General features: G+C 52.4%; 2 protein-coding genes across 5 annotated transcripts; one reads left to right on the top strand and one right to left on the bottom strand.

The window, feature by feature from the left end:
- The first annotated feature begins 1115 nt into the window (after positions 1–1115).
- On the top strand, positions 1116–14271 carry ACRBP (acrosin binding protein). 4 transcript variants are annotated; one of them, XM_072043494.1, is made up of 10 exons: positions 1116–1273; positions 1516–1725; positions 4840–4934; positions 5076–5184; positions 5451–5856; positions 12231–12363; positions 12560–12739; positions 12834–12992; positions 13065–13151; positions 13726–14271. In XM_072043494.1, exons 1-10 carry the CDS (start codon positions 1249–1251, stop codon positions 13876–13878), a joined length of 1557 nt encoding a protein of 518 aa, XP_071899595.1. In that variant the 5' UTR covers positions 1116–1248; the 3' UTR covers positions 13879–14271. The 4 variants fall into 4 exon arrangements, with proteins under 4 accessions (XP_071899595.1, XP_038036403.2, XP_071899599.1 ...); XM_038180475.2 differs by having other exon boundaries at positions 13739–14271; XM_072043498.1 differs by having other exon boundaries at positions 13089–13151.
- A 132-nt stretch (positions 14272–14403) lies between these two features.
- LOC101793827 (protein Wnt-4-like) lies at positions 14404–18211 on the bottom strand. Its single transcript, XM_027454933.3, has 5 exons — positions 17264–18211; positions 16677–16915; positions 15836–15967; positions 15531–15673; positions 14404–15165 (listed from the first exon to the last, which is right to left on the bottom strand). The coding sequence occupies exons 1-5, from the start codon at positions 17326–17328 to the stop codon at positions 14698–14700; spliced, it is 1047 nt and encodes a 348-aa protein (XP_027310734.3). The 5' UTR covers positions 17329–18211; the 3' UTR covers positions 14404–14697.
- Positions 18212–18259: the final 48 nt, after the last annotated feature.

Below are 18259 nucleotides of genomic sequence, written 5' to 3' on the forward strand. Positions count from 1 at the left end.
GATTCCTGCTCAAACTCCTGTCTCTCCTATCCTCATCCTTGTCCCAAGGATAAATTATTATTTGCAGAAACTTACAAGTGTCCAGTAGCCACTCACCATCTCTCAGCCCTGCCGGGTACACACTGCAGTCTGGCTTCTCCGTGCACCTGTGGGCCATAAGAGCTTCCTGAAGGATTTTTGACAGCCTGAACCAACAGAGGTAAGCTGGGCTCTGGGCCTGAGCAAGCCTCTTTAAGTATGTGGGAAGTACAAAGCAGCCAACCTGTCCTCACATCACTGAACACCATCTTTTGAAATATGCAGTAGCTCTTCACAGGCAGAGCTACTGGAACATCAACCACGGATGATCTCCTTGTCAGCTCCTTTATCTTCTGCCTTGTATTTCAGCTCTCAGAGTGTGTTCAGAGACTCCAGCCCGTTCATTCATGTTTTCTGTTCCTATATGCCATAAAATCTGAATAGGAGCCCTTGTGATAACACTGCATGTCATGTGCTTCCCTAGGTCATCAGTTACTATCAGCCACTGAGGTCAGTGCTACACTGCACCTGTTTTAATGAGTGGCAAGAGAGAGCTGACAAATGGTCTCAGTGTTTGTAAGAAGCTGTGAAAACACCCTAAAATTCAATGCTGTCGTTAAATGGTTGGCTTTTTGGAAACGCTGCCTTCCTGCTCCTGGAGCAAACGCCGTCTTGCCTCCTGTAAGGAAGCGCAGAGCTACGTGCTGCCGGCAGATGCCTTTGCAGTGCATGGCTGCAGAGATCTGAGCTTTCGCCTCTTGGCCTGCGTGGCTGCTGGGGTTGCTGGCAGATGATGCCCTGCCACTGCAGCTGCTTCACCCGCCGTGCTCCCTGCAGCTGCTGCGCAGAGCAGAGCGGCTTGAATCTCCTGGGGTTTGTGCTAGGATCAACTTCTTCAGGAGCACCCTGCTGTGCTTACACCTCCTTTGGGCTGTCCGACACCGTCTGCTGTGCTGGCAGCTCTCAGCCCAGGCTCCTGCTCCTCATCTCTTGTGGTGTGGCCATGCCAAAGCCCCCTCACACCTCCACATCACCAGCCTGGGCCTCGCGTCCCCCGCACTGCTCATCCCAGTGCCCACCAGCCCTTCCCACCCCCTGGTTCCAGGGGGGCTCGTGTCCCCTTGTCCCCCCATGTTCCAGCTGTGACACCACCCCCTTCTCATTCCGCTGCTGCCAGGGACACCAAGCAGAGGGGTCAGCAGGACAGGGGTGCTGAGGAGAGGGGCAGAAATGCTGAGGCTGCCCTCCCTGGTGGGTGAGTGACCCCCCCCCCCAGCTGCTGCCCGGCCTCCCAGGGCCATCAGCAGGACCTCGGGGCACAGCTGGGGGCAAAGGAGAGGAGGGAAGGAAGGAACATCCTCACGGAGGAGCACAGTCCTTGGTGTGCTGGATAGGGCTGCTGGTGGTGAAGGGGGCACGTGGGAGAGGTGGGCAGCAGAAGCTGCACCGTGGGCACCTCCAGGGGCATCAGGACATCAGTCCCTGCTGTCTCCCCAGGGCTGCTGGTCTGGCTGACGTCTGCCGCCGCGGCACCCGTGCCTCCCGCAGGCAGCCCCCTGTCTGACAGCGAATACCAGCTCTTCTTCTCCAGCCTGCGCCCACCCTGGAAGGCCCAGGCGTCCTGCCACCTGCGGCAGGTGTACGGCTGCCTCAGCCCCGCCGTCCTGCGGCTGGACCAGCAAGAGAACCACGGCCATGTCCCCAAAGGTAGGGCGGTGTGGGCTCACCCCACCTCAAGGGGCAGTGGCGGATGCCAACCCAGCTGTCACCAGCTGCCAAAATGCCACCAAGTTGCGGGAATGGTGGTGGAATGGGCCCTTTGCTGGGTGTGTGGTCCAAATTCAAGCTCAGAGCAGGACAGTCCCAGCACTAGATCACCGTTGCTCTGTGCAGATAAATTTTGGAAACCTCCAAGGGTGGTTTCGTTGCCTCTCTGGTCACAAATTCCAGTGCTTCTCCTAGGTTACTTTAATTCCACCCTCTGTATGCTTTCTTTTTGGGTTTGGTAAGGAGCGCTCTGCTCATCCACACAGGCCTCCTGGTGCTTCTATTCATCGGAATGCACCACTCTTGGAGGAGGTGATCCTTAAATATTAACTTTAATATTAACTTAGCTTTCTTGGGCCCCTCTCCTGGAGCTTGATCCTATGGGGCTCTTCGAGGCAGATCTTTTAAGAGGTCCCTCGTTATTGCTGGGTATGAGGTCCAGCAGATCACCCCTCCTCATTGAGTCCTCTGTGACTTGGAGGAGGAAGCTATCATCGGTGCAATCTAGGAACCTCCCAAAATACTTATGCCCTGCTGTCCCTCCAGCACTTTTTGGGGTGGTTGAAGCCTACCAAGAGGACTAAGGCCTATGAATATGAGACTGCTCTTATCTATCTGTAAACTAGGGCCTTCCACCTGACTGAACAAGTGCATCTCCCCCAGCATCTGTCCACAGGTAACAGGCTGAGGCTCTGGCCACACCAATGGCTCTTCACCCAGCCCTTCAGTTCCTCCACACCCCTATTGAACTGTGTGTGGTGGGGAGGCAGGGAAAAAAAATAAAATAACAGCCGCCACGTTTTTCTGAAGCACACTGAAGCTCGTTGGCGCTTCCTAACAGTTCATCTTATGAATTGAACGTTTCCAGCTAGATCTAGGGTTTAGTGCAGAAGCCTGATTCATAGGTTCTCATAGGCCCTTAAGAAACCATGAGCTGATAATCTGCTTTTTTTTAAGTGTTTAACGTTTCAGTAGAGGAGAAACATCCCAGTTCAGAAAGTGCCATAGCAACAGCACCCTTTAAATCTCTGCAATCATCCTTTCCCTGAACCCCTGCATCAGTGAATTTAAGTGGCATAATTATATCTGTGCAGCTGAAAAACTTGGGACTACTTCTGTTGTATTTTTCTTCAGAGAGAAAAAAAAAAAATAGGAACAATTTTCTCATTAAAAATATGTCTTTATATTTAGCTATGAACGTCAATGAACTGAATGATCAGCCAACTGTCTGTGCTTATTTGGACTGCAGCTTGAGGGCAACTATTTCTTGCCTGCCTCTGCAGCTGTGTCAGGGGAATGGTTCCCATCCCGCATCGCCAGACCCAGGGACAGGTCCTGGGCTGCTCCCTCTCTTGCTGGCACCTGCAGTCGGTGATACCAGGGCTCTGGGTGCCGCAGGGCTGCTGCTGGTTCTTCTCCAGGCAATGTCTGTCACCAGGGACCTCTGGGACACCACGGTTGGCATGGCAGTGCTTGGAGATACTTGGAGCACTATAAGTGCACACAAAACCTTTCGATGTTCTTTGCCATGGAAGAACCCAGTCAGGATGATGTGTCCCTGATGAGTGTATGAAAACATCTTGGCTGGCTCCACCTTTCAGTGAAGGTGAAATTGTTAATTAATTGTTCTTGTTCCGTGGAAGCCCCCAGTGCTGGGAGTTCCTGCATGCAGACTTGGCCACAAAGCCCATAGAGGTGGCCTCCGGAATTCCAAGAGTTGTAGCCATTTGCAGCAAGCAAATGGGCAGGAAGAGAACAGGAAAGAAGCAAAAAATCTTATGGATTAAATTAAACAGATAATACTGGAAGGGCTCCTCTTGGCAGGAAGGTCAGAGGATTCAAAGAAAGGGCAAAGCGCGGGGGGACCGTCAGGCTTGTTCCCATCACACTGGGCATTTTTCTGGTAGATGGCTGAAATTCTGCTCTTGCTAGTGAATTTGTATGCTTGGCACAAGGGGAGAGGTATGATTTAGGCAGGGTTACGGCCTCCTGCTTATTGCATGGCATAGGGCCACTTCTCAAGCAATCAGCCCAAAGTGCACTTAACGCTGGTGTTTTCTGCCTTTCATGTATTATGTGTTTCTCACACCCTTTGCAGACTGCTGTCTTGTTCATCGTGTTGTCCGTATCTGCCCTTATTTGGTGCAAAAGGTCTGTGTTCCCTGATTCCAGACTGTTTTCATGTTTGTAGCTCTCATCCTGTCCATTGCTTTTGCCAAAATTAACAACCGAATTCAACTCTAAGCTAAAAACAAAGCAGCACAGGATGCTCTGGTCCCTGCACAATTAATGCCTAAAAATTTGGTTTCAAGGGCAGTTTGATATGCTAATTGCTACATGCTTGGCAATAAACGGGGGGAGGAGGGAGAGCACCTGGCTGTGCAGCGTGCTGGGGCTGGCTTTGAGCACAAGGTGAGGTGCTGCCACGTGCTGCTCCTGCATGCAGAAGTACAGGAGACACCGCTGCACCTGCACTGCTTGGCTGCCATGAGCCTACAAGAGCATGGGCCCTTGTTAGAGTGCCTTTGTCTGATCTGATTCCAGCTGCCTCTAGAGCTGAATAACGATGGACTGAAAAACAGGCATTCACATAATGAACAAAAGATGTACAAGTGTGCATATTCTGTACAAAATGCACACTGGGAGAGTAGCAAGAGTGGTGTAATTTCACTGCTGAACTCCTCCATCTCCACCTGCACTTGACCCTCACTGGCAGGCCTTCAGGGGACTGTCCTGCGGTCACCACATTGTTTTCTGAAGGATGCTGAAGAGATGCTCTTCTCTCTAAAGTTTTCTCCACCTGCTTGCATGTAGCTGGGCTGGGGGTGTACCGAACCCCTAGGTGGTGTGTAGGGAAACAAGTGGCATGAAATGGTGGTGGTTTCAACAGCACAACGCCGTGATCTCCACATGGGGGCAGACACCTCTGACTCCCCGTTCAACCACAAGCGAGCTCTGAAAATAAGCATCTGAGAGGTGCCAGTCTTCACGCTCAGGCCAAGGGACGTATCCCTAACCCTGTCCCCACCTGCCCTGTCTCTCACCTGTCCCTAGGACCTGTCTGCTCTGCCGTCCCGGAGGCACGGTGGTTCCAGAGCTTCTGCCAGTTCGCCCAGTACCGCTGCTCCAAGCGCAAATTCTACATCAAGGTGAGGCACGGGGCTGGGGTTGGGAGGTACCAGCATCTCCTGGGAGAAGGAAGGTGCCAGCTTTAGGAGACAGGGTCCCAGGTTGGGGTGAGAAGGGAAGGAGGAGGGCACAGTAGTACTCTTGTTGTTCTCTCCACTCAGCGAATCCCGTGTCCAAGTGGCTCTCCTCCAAAAGGCCTTCTTCGTCCAGCAGAGAGGCTTCATGCTGTGGGCTTCCAGGTGAAGGAGGAAAGCTCTCCTACAGATGGAGGTATGGCTGTTGGACCAGATGGCCTCCAGAGGTCCCTGCCAGCCTCAGCCCTTCTGTGATTCTGTGAAGGGTCTGAAGACTGGCAGAAACCTTCCCAGTCCCACATGTGTATGCATAAGTGCAGCAGCAGGAAGCACGTGTGCTGACTGGCCGCAGCTCTGAGGAGGCAGCTTTCTGTCTGGCCCCAAAGCTGCCCTCCACCTCCAGAAGGGCAGACAGGGAGGCCAGCTCTGCTCCCCAGCTCTCCTGTCCTCTTCTCTCCCCAGCACCCGAGCAGGCCTCTCTTTCTCCCACCGACATCCACCTGCACTCCAACGTGGACATGCTCCTGAAGTACTCCTACGCGCTGTCAAGCCAGAAACCCTTGGCAAGGAAGCTCCCCCCGGCCCTGCCAGCGGTGCCGAGACCCTCGCGGAACAGGGGGCTGCCTGAGCCCACACCAACCCTGCTGGTCCCGGCCCCCCTGGCCCCCTCGCCACCCTACAGCCAGGCAGAGCGAGCCTGGCAGCGCCGCCTGCAGCACAGTGTCCGGCAGCTCATCGGCTTGGCCCTCACCTTGGAGACCTCAGCGGGCACAGAGGACTCTACGCCAGACCCCGACACCGTGTCAGACCTGAGGAGCGTGCCCAGCGGTGCCGAGGAGGGGATGCAGGAGGAGGCCTCCCGTGGCAGGTGAGGGGGAGACGCAGCTCCCCACCCATTTGGGTGCTGGTTGCTGTATGCCATGTGTGCAGTCCTCAAATGGAAATGTTCCCAGCCTGGTAAAGTGCCTCCTGACCATGCCCGAGATTCAGTCAGGGCTTTATCCTCTGTACATGTCCCATGATAATGATGCATCCCCATCCTGCAGCCAGCTGTGCTGTGTGATCATCCCTGCGCCCATCCGCCTCCCAGCTCATGTCTGCTGGCAGTCTGAGCGACCTGCAGAAAGCCTTCGTGCAGTCACAGGTCTTTGGGACGCTGGGCTACACCACTGTCTGCCTGTGCGCGCCTCCACGCAACAGCAAGCAGGTGTTTTCTGAAACATCCCGGCTTGAGGAGAGCCCCGAGCCGTGCTCTGTCCTCACCCAGACAGAACTAAAGCAGCCCAAGGAAGAACTAAAAACCAGGAAACAGGGCTGGGAGCACAGAGCAGGCTGGCTTGGCAGGACCAGCGCGACTCCTGTTTTGAGCCTTTCATACTTTGTGGCAGAGGACCACTTCCTCTGACTGTAATGCAAAGATTACTTTGCTTACCAAAGACATAAATGTGCTGTCTGAATGTGATTTTCATAGATAAGTAATTTTGGTTTCACTTCGTTGTGGGCCAGTGATATTCCTGTAAGCACCTCAGTCTGTGTGTGATTGCACATGTGGTTTCTACTGAAAACACTGCATGCTGCTGCAGTTGAGCCTCAGATCCCACTTTTACATGTAAAAACAAATTGCACCATATCCTTGAAACTATAATTGTTCCCTTACAAGGTTGCAACTTGTGCCATCCTCCTTCCTAATACTTTAGGAGGCTTTTACTGCCCAGCAAATATTTTCCTGGCGTATGTACGCTAAGGCAAAGTTATGTTTCATTGAAGATATGTTCATCTTCCCTGCCTCCGAAATTGAGCTTTGCTCTGATTTAGTTATATCGGGATTACCGGGGGACTGCTGTGATTACAGATGACACTCGTTGTTCCGCTGCAGAGTTCCTCAAAGGCACTAATGCTGACTGTGCCTGCAGCCTGACAGCCGGGCCCCATCAATCATGCTAAGCAAAGCTTAAATTCAAGTGAGATAGAAAAGCGAGCTGGGCTACGCCTGTCGGCTTTGCTGCTCACCACATCCTGCCTGCTCGCAAGGGGACTTCAGCACATGACCTAAAACAGGGGCGAAATGCTCGGGGGCATTTCCACTCCAGCCAGAGTGATAGCGACGGGTGGGACTGGTCAGCACGCACGGGTGCTGCTCAGCGTCTGGTTTAACATCGGGTGCACACAGCTGTGACAGGGGCAGTGGAGCCTGGGCTGCACGTCTTCTGCAGTCGTATGTCTCGCAGGATATCCACCCCGCCTTGCTCGGCCCCGCTTGTGGCAGCCGCTCTGTGGTGCTTGGTGAAGCTAGCTGTGACCTTTAGAGAGAGAGAGAGATGCCAATTATATCAAAATAGCAAAGTGAAAAACTCACAGCACACTTTTGTGGTAGTCCTGCTAGCAGTGATTCATTGTGGGGAAAAATATGTGTCTCTTATTACATTTATTTAATTATTTTCTTTCCTTTGTTGTTGTTGTTGAAAATTTGGCTGTTTGGTAAGGCCAGGGCCCGTTTATTGTTTCCACGTCATCACTGCGTGTGGCTTACTTTGAAGAGGAGTTAGGTCTCATGGTACAAAGGATCCAGGCAAATGATGAAACTGGCTGCCCCGCCAGCACTTGGAAACCTCAGGTCCTGCAAACCAGAGCCTCCTATTTAACAAGGACCTGGCTGGGCTTTTTTGCACTGGCTAACATTTGCAACAGGAACTTGAGGTGACGTAATGTCAAAAGTTTACCCCAAAGTGTAATTGCTTAAAGAATACAAATTTTCCCAGAGTCTGCATCCGCTAGCTCTTGGCCAGGTGTTATGTCCCATTCTTCCAATGACTCCTGCACCCAATTACCTGCTGGTCTTGTCTTTGTGGCATCTGGGCCACCTGCAGGCTGCCAAGGCATCGCTGGGACTTGAGTTGTCACAGGTGATGTCAGGTGGCCAGAGATCCCCTTGGTCGGCTCACTAAGAATTAGAGATGTTTTCTATACTCACCGATTCAAAAAAATTTATTCTTAATATGTATTGTTAAGCACCCTTCTCTGTTGTGAATGGGCTGGAAGATATTGCTCCAGGTGACACAACGCATCAACAAAGACCTTTTGGCTTCATAACGTTATAACATTATAACCATACAATGTACTGTATGGGTATGCTTTAAAAAAAGTAATCTACTTTTCTATCTGAGGCTGTTAACTTTGGCTTTTCCCTTAGTGGTTTTAGTTTCCTACAGCAACCCACACAAGTCAGAAGTCATAAAGTGCTGGAAAGCTGTTGTTTGCTCCTTATCGTCTTTTCTGCTTGCCTCACGCAGCCTGCTAATAGCAGGGAGGTTCAGCAGCCGAAAGTTAATGGCCCAAATCCTTGTCATTATGTTGAGGGAGAAGTGGATGTTGTCAACCAGCCCTCTTCAGAGACACCACTGAAGTGAAGTAGGCTGAGTATGCGTCACGCCATGCCTTGAGTTGCTAAAACAGCATGGGCTTTCATCCAAAGTTCTCTCTTTGAGCCATTGAGGAATTACTGATCTTGGATGACAGAGCCTTCTCAACTCTATTTTTTTAGAGAGAGAGGTAGCAGCAGGGGGCTTCTCTGAGCATTACGTTGCCAGCTGTCATGCCAGGAAACCAGCGGTGGCAATGGGTGCACCCAGAGCCTTGGCATCATGGGCTGCGGGTGCTGGCAAGTGAGGGAGGAGCCCAGGACCTGTCCCTGGGCCTGGTGATGTGGGATGGGAACCTTTCCCCTGCTACCTCTAAGCTGCTTTCAGGGGCTAGCTGTTACTTGGGGATGATGTAGAGTTACCTCACCCACCTGGTGCTAGTAAACCAACAGATAAACATGCAGCCCTTGTGGCCAGAAAGCCTCGCAGCGGAGATGTAGAACAGAGATAGAGCAGGAAATGGATGTGAAATAGAGAGCGGCAGAATTTCTTGGTAACCTCAGGCAGATGGCACGGCTCGATTTCCTGGATGGGTGAGCGGATGCCATGGACTCGATTTGTGTGCTTCTGCAAACATGGCCAGCAGCAAAGTGTCAGCGGGCAGCGCTTAGGAGTGCGGGGATTTCTGACCTGGGTGAAGAGATCAGACTCAGAACAGAGTCTGTTCCGAACCAAGTAGGTCATCAGCATTCAGCAGATGTTTTATTGCTGCTTATGAGCTACTTATGGAAGCACTCTTCCTAGAAGAGGCTGGGGCTGAGTTCCCTTTTACTGCCCCTTCTCCTTGCAGTCCTCTATTTGCATCTTGTTTGGGCAGCACTTGTTGGGCTGGTGCATGTGCAGGAGCAAGAAAAGGTTGTTAAACCCATTTAGTAGAAGCCACATTTTAAGCTTTAGGTTGTTAATTATTTACTAGTATCTTTAAAAAAAAGTATAACAAGCTGGACAGTTTTTCTACCTTGTTGAGGAAAACATCAGAGCTATTCGTACCATGTTTAATGACTGTTAATATGCCTCTCACTTTAATGGCTTGATCATCCTGGCTTGATGAAGAAGTAATAAAATCAAAATGTGCCACTGGCATAAAAAGTGGGTAGTGGAACAAGAGGCAATGATGATATATTTGTGGGTAAATTGTTTCATGTAATTTTTGGAGAATCATGTCAGGTCATTAATCAAATTAATCAAATTTTTGAGTCCCACCAAGATGACCCAGCTAATTTACCAGTTTTTAAAGGCCAAGAACCAACTGTGAATGAGCAGTCAGGCTTCTGAGTGCTGGCAGGGACTCCCTTCAGCTGTCACGGGTTTATCAGCACAGAGGACAAAGAAATCTGGATCTCATGGGCTGCTCTGAAGCAGCTGCTTGAGAGAGAGAAACTGTAAGCGTTAGGTAATTCCCACTCAAAGAGCAATCCTCTATGGAGGAGAAGTGCTAGGTGTGCCCGCGGGCTGTCCCTGCTTCCTCTTCTAGTGAAGGCCAGCATCCAGTCACAGTAAAACGCTGAGGGGGTTTTATTAAACAACCACAGACAGGGTTTTCATGTGGGATCAGTACAGACCAGAGGTACTTTTTTGCTAAAATTTCAAAAGCTTTCCTATGAGTGTTTGCAGAAGAACCAAGAAAAAAAAAGATTATATGGAGAAAAGAAAGATTATATGGGGTACAGGAGTAGGCATAAGGGTCTTGCAGGTGCTGGAAGGGCTCTCTCCAGGATGAGCAGGCTTTGTTTCCCTTTTTTTCACTGGCACATTTTCATTCTTTCCAGCTGTGTCTGTTAGTGCTGTCCTCAATTTGCATTCTTTTGTCTTTCCTGAGCTCAGATCTTCCCTCCACAAACATATGACCAGGTTGTTCACGGTGTGGTGCATTGCAGTAATATATGCACAGGCTTGCAGTGCATAGATTTCTAGGTTTTGAACTGCCCTCATTTTTCCAGTGGATGTTGTTGATGTGCGGTGGGTTGGCGCCGCTGCAATTTGTTCATGTGTCTGTACCCTCGGAATACCATTTGCAGCCTGTCCAGAGCGCAGCACAGCAATGTGTGTTGAAACAACATCTTCTCTTGTCTCAGTGCAGGCTCAAGCAGCATCTGCAGCGCTGTGATAAGACAGGCTTGACCATAATGTCTTTTTAAAAAAATGGTATGGAGACATTCATGATATTTTCTGCAAACAAGATTTTCCAGGTTCTCTTGTACCTAAATGTACATATGTATGTACAGAGCAAACAAGGTAAATGCCCATGTTCACCTGCATATATGCATGTGTCGTCTTACACAGGTGCACAAAACTTCTTCCCAAGTCCTGACACTCACACATATTTGCAAGAGCACACTCAAACCCAGTGCAAATGCCTGGCGTTCACAGGTTTCAGCACAAACAGTATAAACTGCTCCACTGTGCATGGATCTGTGAACACCAGTTGCTCCTTACAGCATTATTTCTTTTCACAGAATGTAATTGTTTAATGGCAGGGAGATTGATCTCTTTTGGCCTTCAAACCTGGCAAATTTTTCTGATGTCCAGCAGAGGACGTGAAGCCATGTCTGGGGATTCCTGAAGAAAAAGCAGTATCTCATGGCTGAGCTGTAGCCCTTCTGACTGAACTCAGGGATATCTTTATCAATCTTTATCTGAGCCACAGAGAAACTGTCTCATAAGCTGCTCCCACGGTAAACACCCTTCATTTCATGCAGCTAATTTCTGATTTGAATTCATCTCACCCTGAATTCCAGTTGCTGTAAGTCATTGCTCTTCATCTGATGAACAGACTCTTCCGTCTGACCTCCACCTTGGTAAAAGGACAGACTGACTGACTGGCCACTCAGTAGTGCCTTTGCTCAACCAAGTTCAGCTTCTTCAGCTTCTCACTTTGAAAGTTTTCCAGGCTGCAGGAAATCTCGTCTTAATGACCTCCCTCCAGGTTCTCCACCTATTTCTTTTCTCTTTAAGGCTAGTCTGAAGGCCTCCAAAAAGTCTCAGTCAATCTTAGGACAAATCCTCCATACAGGTTATCTCATGCATGGATTTTAAGAACATTTTAATATAAGTAATTGCTGCTTTTTTCTTCTTACTTTCTGCCAGATAAAAAATTTATCTATTTATCACTGGATTTGTTTCCAGACAGAGATGAGAAATATTTAATGAGTGTTTTTACCTCTTCTGCTTCATTGCTGATAATTCACGTTATCCCTGTCTAATACCAGTCTATGATTTCTGCTGTTCCTAAGGTGGAAAACATTCTTATTGTCATTATCTGTCCTTATACTGTCCTTAATTTTTCTACCTTTGGCTTCCCACATCAGTCTGAACGAAAATTTAATTCACCATCATTACCAGTTTATTCCCCTTTCCATCAAAAATATTGTCTCAAGCTGGAGAGAGGCTTAATAATTTGTCCATTTGACCCCAGTGGGGCTGCCCTGTGACCAACACTCAGCAGCCTCTAACAAAGATCCCTTTGCTGTGCAGCTGGACGGACAGAACTACACAGCAGCTGCTTCGGTGGTCCTGGAAAAGTTCCCAAACCTGCGCCTGTCCAGTGCCTCTTACATGTTCCTGAATGCATCCCCATCCTACACATTACACAGGCACATGCAGACCCTGCTGACATCCCCACTCCTCTGTGCAGTTTGGCCAGGACTCCAAGGCTTCTTCATGAAGGGTTTTGTGGTGTGATTTTTTTTCATTTTGCATTGGGATTGAACTCTGCCATTGCACCTCCTCCTCCCCACACCCCTTCTGTTTTTATCTAAGGGTCTATCTCTTCAGCTCACAACAAGGGAAGAGAACTGACTTACTCCATCCCTTTCTTTGCCAGCCTTTTAGCCCTGAAGAAGAAGGAAGCAGTGATGATCCTGTGCTATGCAGTGCTGGAGGGAATCTGTGTTTCATCAGTTGTCACCCAGGCCTGGAAGGAGATGGAAGGAAAAATCCTCGGCTTTGGAGATTCGGTAAGGATGATGAAGCCCATCTTTGCCCCCCGCTGTGTGCAGAGCTCCCTGTAGTAGTGACAGTGCTCACCAGCACTGCCATTACGGGTACCAGCTCTTGGGAGCAGCTGAGCTGGGTGACTGGGTAGGCAAGACCCAAGCAGGGCTACGGGAGCTGCCTCTTTTCTCCCTGACCTCCCCGTTGCACCCACCCTAGGTGTGCGACAGCCTTGGGCGGCGGCACATGGACCTGTGCCCTGACTGTGCCTTCTGCTCACTGAAGAGGGAGCAATGCCAGAACTCCAACAACCTGAGGCGTGTTCACTGTGGGAAAGGCAACTTCATCACCTACATCAACCCCCAGATCTCAGCCCAGCACCAGGCTATGGGCAACAAGGTACTGAGCACGCCGCCTCTACAGCTCACCTGTGCGATGGGTGGTGGGGATGGGGAGGAAGAAGCACATCTCTCTTCATCCCACCCCTTTGCAGACCGGCTTCCCAGAGCCCTACGGCATGCAGTTCTCCCAGGGGCTGCGAGCAGAGTACTGGTGCAGCCAGATAGCCACCCAGGGCTGCGATGACCCTCGTGTGATGCTCTGGCTGCAGGCAGAGTACGCCGCCTTCCGAGCCGGGGACACCCCAAGCCAGGTGGGTGCCGGGTGGGTGCTCCCATCTCTCCTTCTCCTCTCCCACCCCTGGCTTTCATTCTCATCTCCCCAGATCTGCGACTCGGGTGGAGTTCAGCACCCCAGTTACTGCGCCTTCAAGAGCCACCAGTGTCTGCAGCACAGCCTCCACAACCAGAAGGTGAGAAGCAGCCTGTGACCTTGCCTTCTCCTCCAAGGCCCCGCATGCTCCAGCCATCTCCAAGTCCCTGCAGAGCTCACTGGCCCAGTGCTTTTCCTCCCAACAGCACACAGGTTGTTGTGTCTGGGGAGGGGGATCAAAAGTACTGACCCAAGCACAGAGGGTCTGCTGATACGTAATTGAAGCAGTGGGATTTGTGCAGAGGTAGTAAGAGATGTCTTCACAGACAGAGGAAGCCATGGGGAGCCTCCCATCCATCAGGGTGTTCTTGTATTTCCTCTCACAGAGGAGCATCTCCCCCATATACTGTGTGCTTCCTAGCCAGTAACAAAACCCAGAAACCCCAGAGCAGGACAGAGGGCTGACTATTCTGCATCCTGCAGGGAAACACAGTTCAGCTATCATCCCCTCCCCAGCGCTCCCAAGCAGGCTCTCCCCTCTGGTGGGCTCCTCTCTTGTGTCTGTGAGCTGGGGAGGGCTGTCCCACCTACACGGCTGCTGGAAGATGCCACCCCTCGTGGAGTCCCCTTTGCCAGGGGAAGGACGGGCAGTGGTACCAACCCTATGAACTCAGGCTCTCCTTTCAGGTGGTTCGCCATGGCTGCCTCAGAAACCAGACTTACCATGTGCTGAGCAAGGAGGAGGGAGAGGAGGAAGTCAGGCGGTGGCACCAGAGGTTCCTCAGCCTCATCGAAGGGTGAGGCATGGTGGTGGGAGACGCACATGAGGCACAGGGCTCCAGAGCAGGCTCTCCAGAGCCGTGGCAATGTGGAGAACCTGGACAGATTCGGACGGCTCTCCAGAGACTCCTCGTGGCCAGGTCTTGCCACCTGAGAACCTGCTCTGCATTCATGGCAGCAACACACCAGGATGGGAGCAACATTCAACAGCATTTCACTGTGCTGTCTACTCAAACTCCTTCCTGAAAGAGTTTTCTCCAGCCGAAGGAGTGGCTGAGCACTGGAGAAGGCGTTGGCCCCAGGACGTGGATTTAGACCCACCAGCCCAAGTGCCTGAAGATCCCAGCAACCTCTGGCTTTCCTGCCCCTGCAGGCCGATACGAATCAGTAACGCTCTCAAGGCTGAGTCTTATTTTATAAAAATGAGACCACAAACCTAACTTGTGCCCTTCTCTCTGCTGCTGCCACTCTGTCAGACCCCCTGGAGACCCCTCTCGCATCTGAGCGGGCTCCCCACTTCCCTCTGCATGGCTCACTGGTGTTGCTTGCTCACCACTGCCCACGTGGCCCTTGTGACAAGGCTCTGAGGGCAAGGTTCCCTCCAGGTCTAAACACGGCGCGTGAGGAAGGAGTTAACGTAGACACTCTGCTTTCCATTGCAGCTGCTTTATTTCTAACATTTAAGGGTTTCTGGGGCCTATGTCCTCCAACCCTCCATCTGGAAAACAAGTTTAAACTGCAAAACTGATGAGACTGGGGAGAGAGACCCAGACAGGTTTCCCCCACACCCACCCTGCCTCCCCCCACCCCGTGGCCCTCTCCCTGGGCTATCTTCTGCTCGGACCCCAGCCACCCCCCGTGTCCCCTCAACGGCAGCTGTGCACCTCCACCCGGTGCCGGCACTGCTTGCACTTGACGGAGCAGCACCAGCGAAACTTGCAGCTGCAGCGCTCCACCACCTCGGCCTGCGTGGTGTGGAAGCCCCTGCCGCAGCACAGGAGCTCGCAGCCATCCATGGCCGGGGATGTCCGGTTGCACTGTCGGCCAGAGGTACCGAAGACCCCGCGCCGGGGGTCCCGGTCACAGAAATCTGGGCTGGCCAAGAGGTAGACCAGGTCGTGAGCTGTGTAGGGCTTGAAGCGAGAGCTCTTGGGCACCAGCAGCTTGCGGGAACCCACCCGCTGTGGGTGAACCTCAGTCGCCCCCTCGAACTTCTCCTTCAGGACGTTGCCCACCTTGCGGAAGGGGGGCATGACCCTCCAGCAGGTACGCACCTCGCAGGAGCCTGACACGCCGTGGCACTTGCACTCCACCTTCATGTGGGCCAGGAGCGCCTGGGGAGCAGAAGGTGTCTGCCAGACAGATCTGGGACACAATGTGGGGCACCTGCCCCGTGCCTGTGAGCCCCAGGCAGCCTCCATTCCCTCCCAGCCTTCCCATATGGGGCCTGGCTGGGGGGCTTCGGGAAGGGGTGTTCAGCTGGAGGGCAGCATCAACCAGAGGGATGGGAAGGGAAGGGGAGAAAGGAGGATGCAAGGCAAGGCAAGGCATAGCAAGGCAGCAGGACACAGACCTGCTCTGTGAGCTTGTGGCTGCCCCAAACTGCTACTCGGGATAAGGGGCTGGAGCAAGCTCTGCCCAGCCAAGGAGAAAGCCCCAGAAGCTGGGCTTGAGTCCCAGCTCTTGTTCCTGCCCTTACCTTCCTCCCCGCCTCGTTATTGTGCAGGTTCATGAGAGCTCGGCTGGAAGAGATGCCGCGGCTCCTCTCGGGATTGTCTACAAAGGCTTGAGAAAAGGCAATCCCATATGACAGGTTATCAGAGCAGCCTGACCACTGGAAACCTGCAGAGGGAAAGCAGCCGTGAGATGAAAAGTGAGAGGCTCTGGGAGGAGCTCCAGAAGGGGGCTGTGAAGCAAAATGAGGTCTCACTTCCCCTGGTGAGGGCCTGCCCCATGGATCTCATCCTCTACCACCTCAACTCTGCTCCTGGCCTCCTCCATTACCTTCAGGGCTGACTCCTCGGATTTTGCGGTCGCAGCCACACTTCTCCAGCTCCCCACGGCTGCAGGCACGGGTCACGGCAAAGGCAACACCCGCAGAGGAGATGGCGTGGATGAAGGCTGATTCCCGTGTGCCTGCAGCGGGGTGAGAAAAGGCTGAGCTCTGCTGAGCTCGGTGCTCTCCCTTGTGGAGAGGGGGAAGGAATTGGTGGGATGCAGCAGGGGAGGGAGGCTGTAAATGCAGGCTGGATCAATACATTCAGCTGAAGACTGCTTAGGAGAAATCACCATCAGGATGTTCACCCAGTGCTGTGGTTCCTGAGGCCTGAAGCCAGCCTGCAGCACCCCCAGCTCCTGGGCCTCGTGTCCCATTGATGCAGAGAAGTCAGCAGCCCTGCTGCCCAGAGGCAGCTAAAAGGGGAGCCTGGGGGTGGGAAGCCACAGAAACCCTGTTTGTTGCTCCCTGTATGTGAAGCATGTGCAAAACCTGTGCAGACTGGTTTTGGAGACACAGGCAGAGCCTTTTTGCCAGGCATGAAACAAAAAAGGACTGTGATCTTAAAGCAAAAGGCTCGATTTGATCTGATATTCCTGGGGGATGGTGGCAGGGGTTAGGGGCAAGATCTGCCAGCCTGCAGAGCTGATACCCAGCATGGTCCAGATGGGACCTAAAAGCCAGGCCTGGCCAAATGGTGAAATTTAGGTAGAATATTAATATTTGCAGTAGCACATGCATGCCATTCCAAAACTGCTGTGTTAGCATGTGAAGGAAGCCACACCAAGCCACCCTGCATACTGCAGGGACCCCATGCCAACCCTGCATGCTCAGCCTGCCCCTGCTGACCTTGGATGGCGACTTTGCCGAAGACTTGCAGCCCCTGCAGGGTGGAGCAGTTCCACCGGCGAGAGTGAAACTGGTACTGGCACTCCTCCACAGCCAGCTCTGCTCCTCGCTTCACCGCCTCCATGGCTTCCACCTGCCGACGGCAAACCCGTACCTGCTCCTCCACCAGCCCCGTCAGACCTGCGCAGACACCGGGGTCCCTGAGGGCCCCCCGCAGGGACGTCTGCTTGGCCAGGTGCCTGTAAGGCAGAAGAGAGTCTCAGTCACAGGTGGGCTGGAGACAGGGTCATGCCTGCAGAGGATTACCCCTCTATAGCTCTATTTTAGAGGAAAAATGGGCAGGGAAGGGGATGTGCACCCTCTTCTCTGTGGCAAATTGGACATTTTTGCTCCCCTGCTTGCATCTCTTCCATGTCACTGCCCCTCTCCCTTTGTGCTCACAGAGATGCTCCTTCTCAAATGCTTCATTTGGGTTGCCAAGGTTCCTTCTCCCACACCTTTCTCGCAGATCCGCACGTTTTCTTCACAAACAACACCTCCCCAGGTGACTTTTCAACCTATATAGTATAAGTGCAAAGTATACTTACAGCCAGGTCACGGCAAGGACGTGCTGCATCAGGATCAGCACCGTGCATAGCCACACCATCTCCATCCTGTCCCTGGCCAAACTCCACCTTCAGCCACAAAGCAGCAGGCACCCAAATCCCTGCCAGCGACCTGAGAGACCTGGTGGCCCACAGAACCAGCTGGATGGAGCACGTTCATGCAGTGTTGTCCCCTACAGCTCTGCCAGTGCTATGGAAGAGCTTTGAAACAGGGCTCTGAGGTGGGCACCCATCACAGGTAGCTCACAGGGCTGGGGATGGCATCACTGCCTGAGCCCTGGTCTTTGATGTCCTGTAAGCAGGTGATCTGGTCGTCTTCCTTCGTAGGCAACTCACTTCATCAGCAGGAAGCAGCCCAAGATCCCGTTGGCAGCACACAGATCTTTCCATGCAAGAAAAGCCTCGCAGATGTTCAACCCAGAGGGTCTAGAAACTCTACGGGTGCAGGCAGCTGTTGCTAGATACATGAGCTCGTCACCGCATTGTCATCAAGCCCTGGGGAACCAGAGGCTTTCCCTGCCGTGGCAGTCATTGAGGGCAGAGAGGGGAAGACCTGCTGCTTGCCTTTTCCCCAGCCACTGTCCTTGGTGAGGCTCCCAAATCTGCCTCCTCCAGCCTGGACATTCTTCTTCCCTACCCTGCAGCCCACATAGCTACAGCAAACAGACGGAGCCCGGCAGCTTCCCAGCCCTCTTAACTCTTTCCCTGGCAGGTCTCCCTTGTATACCCCCTATCCCCTGTGTCAGGACCCCTTTCAGCCGGGGAAGTACCGTCTGCTGTCTCTGCAAGGTGATAATCCTCACCCAGCCCTGAGGTTTCTGCTTTCCTTCTCGGAACCATTCAAAGAGCAAAACGCTGTGGCTCTGGCCTTGTTCTTCCATCCCCTCTGCATGCAGGTTAACACCTTTGCTGTGCTTGTCTGTATCTGCCTGCACAACGAGGTCTGAAAAGCGTTGGGGTTTATCAGGCATCCTCCCA

The sequence above is a fragment of the Anas platyrhynchos genome, chromosome 1 (assembly GCF_047663525.1).
Source record: "Anas platyrhynchos isolate ZD024472 breed Pekin duck chromosome 1, IASCAAS_PekinDuck_T2T, whole genome shotgun sequence".
Lineage (NCBI taxonomy): Eukaryota > Metazoa > Chordata > Aves > Anseriformes > Anatidae > Anas > Anas platyrhynchos.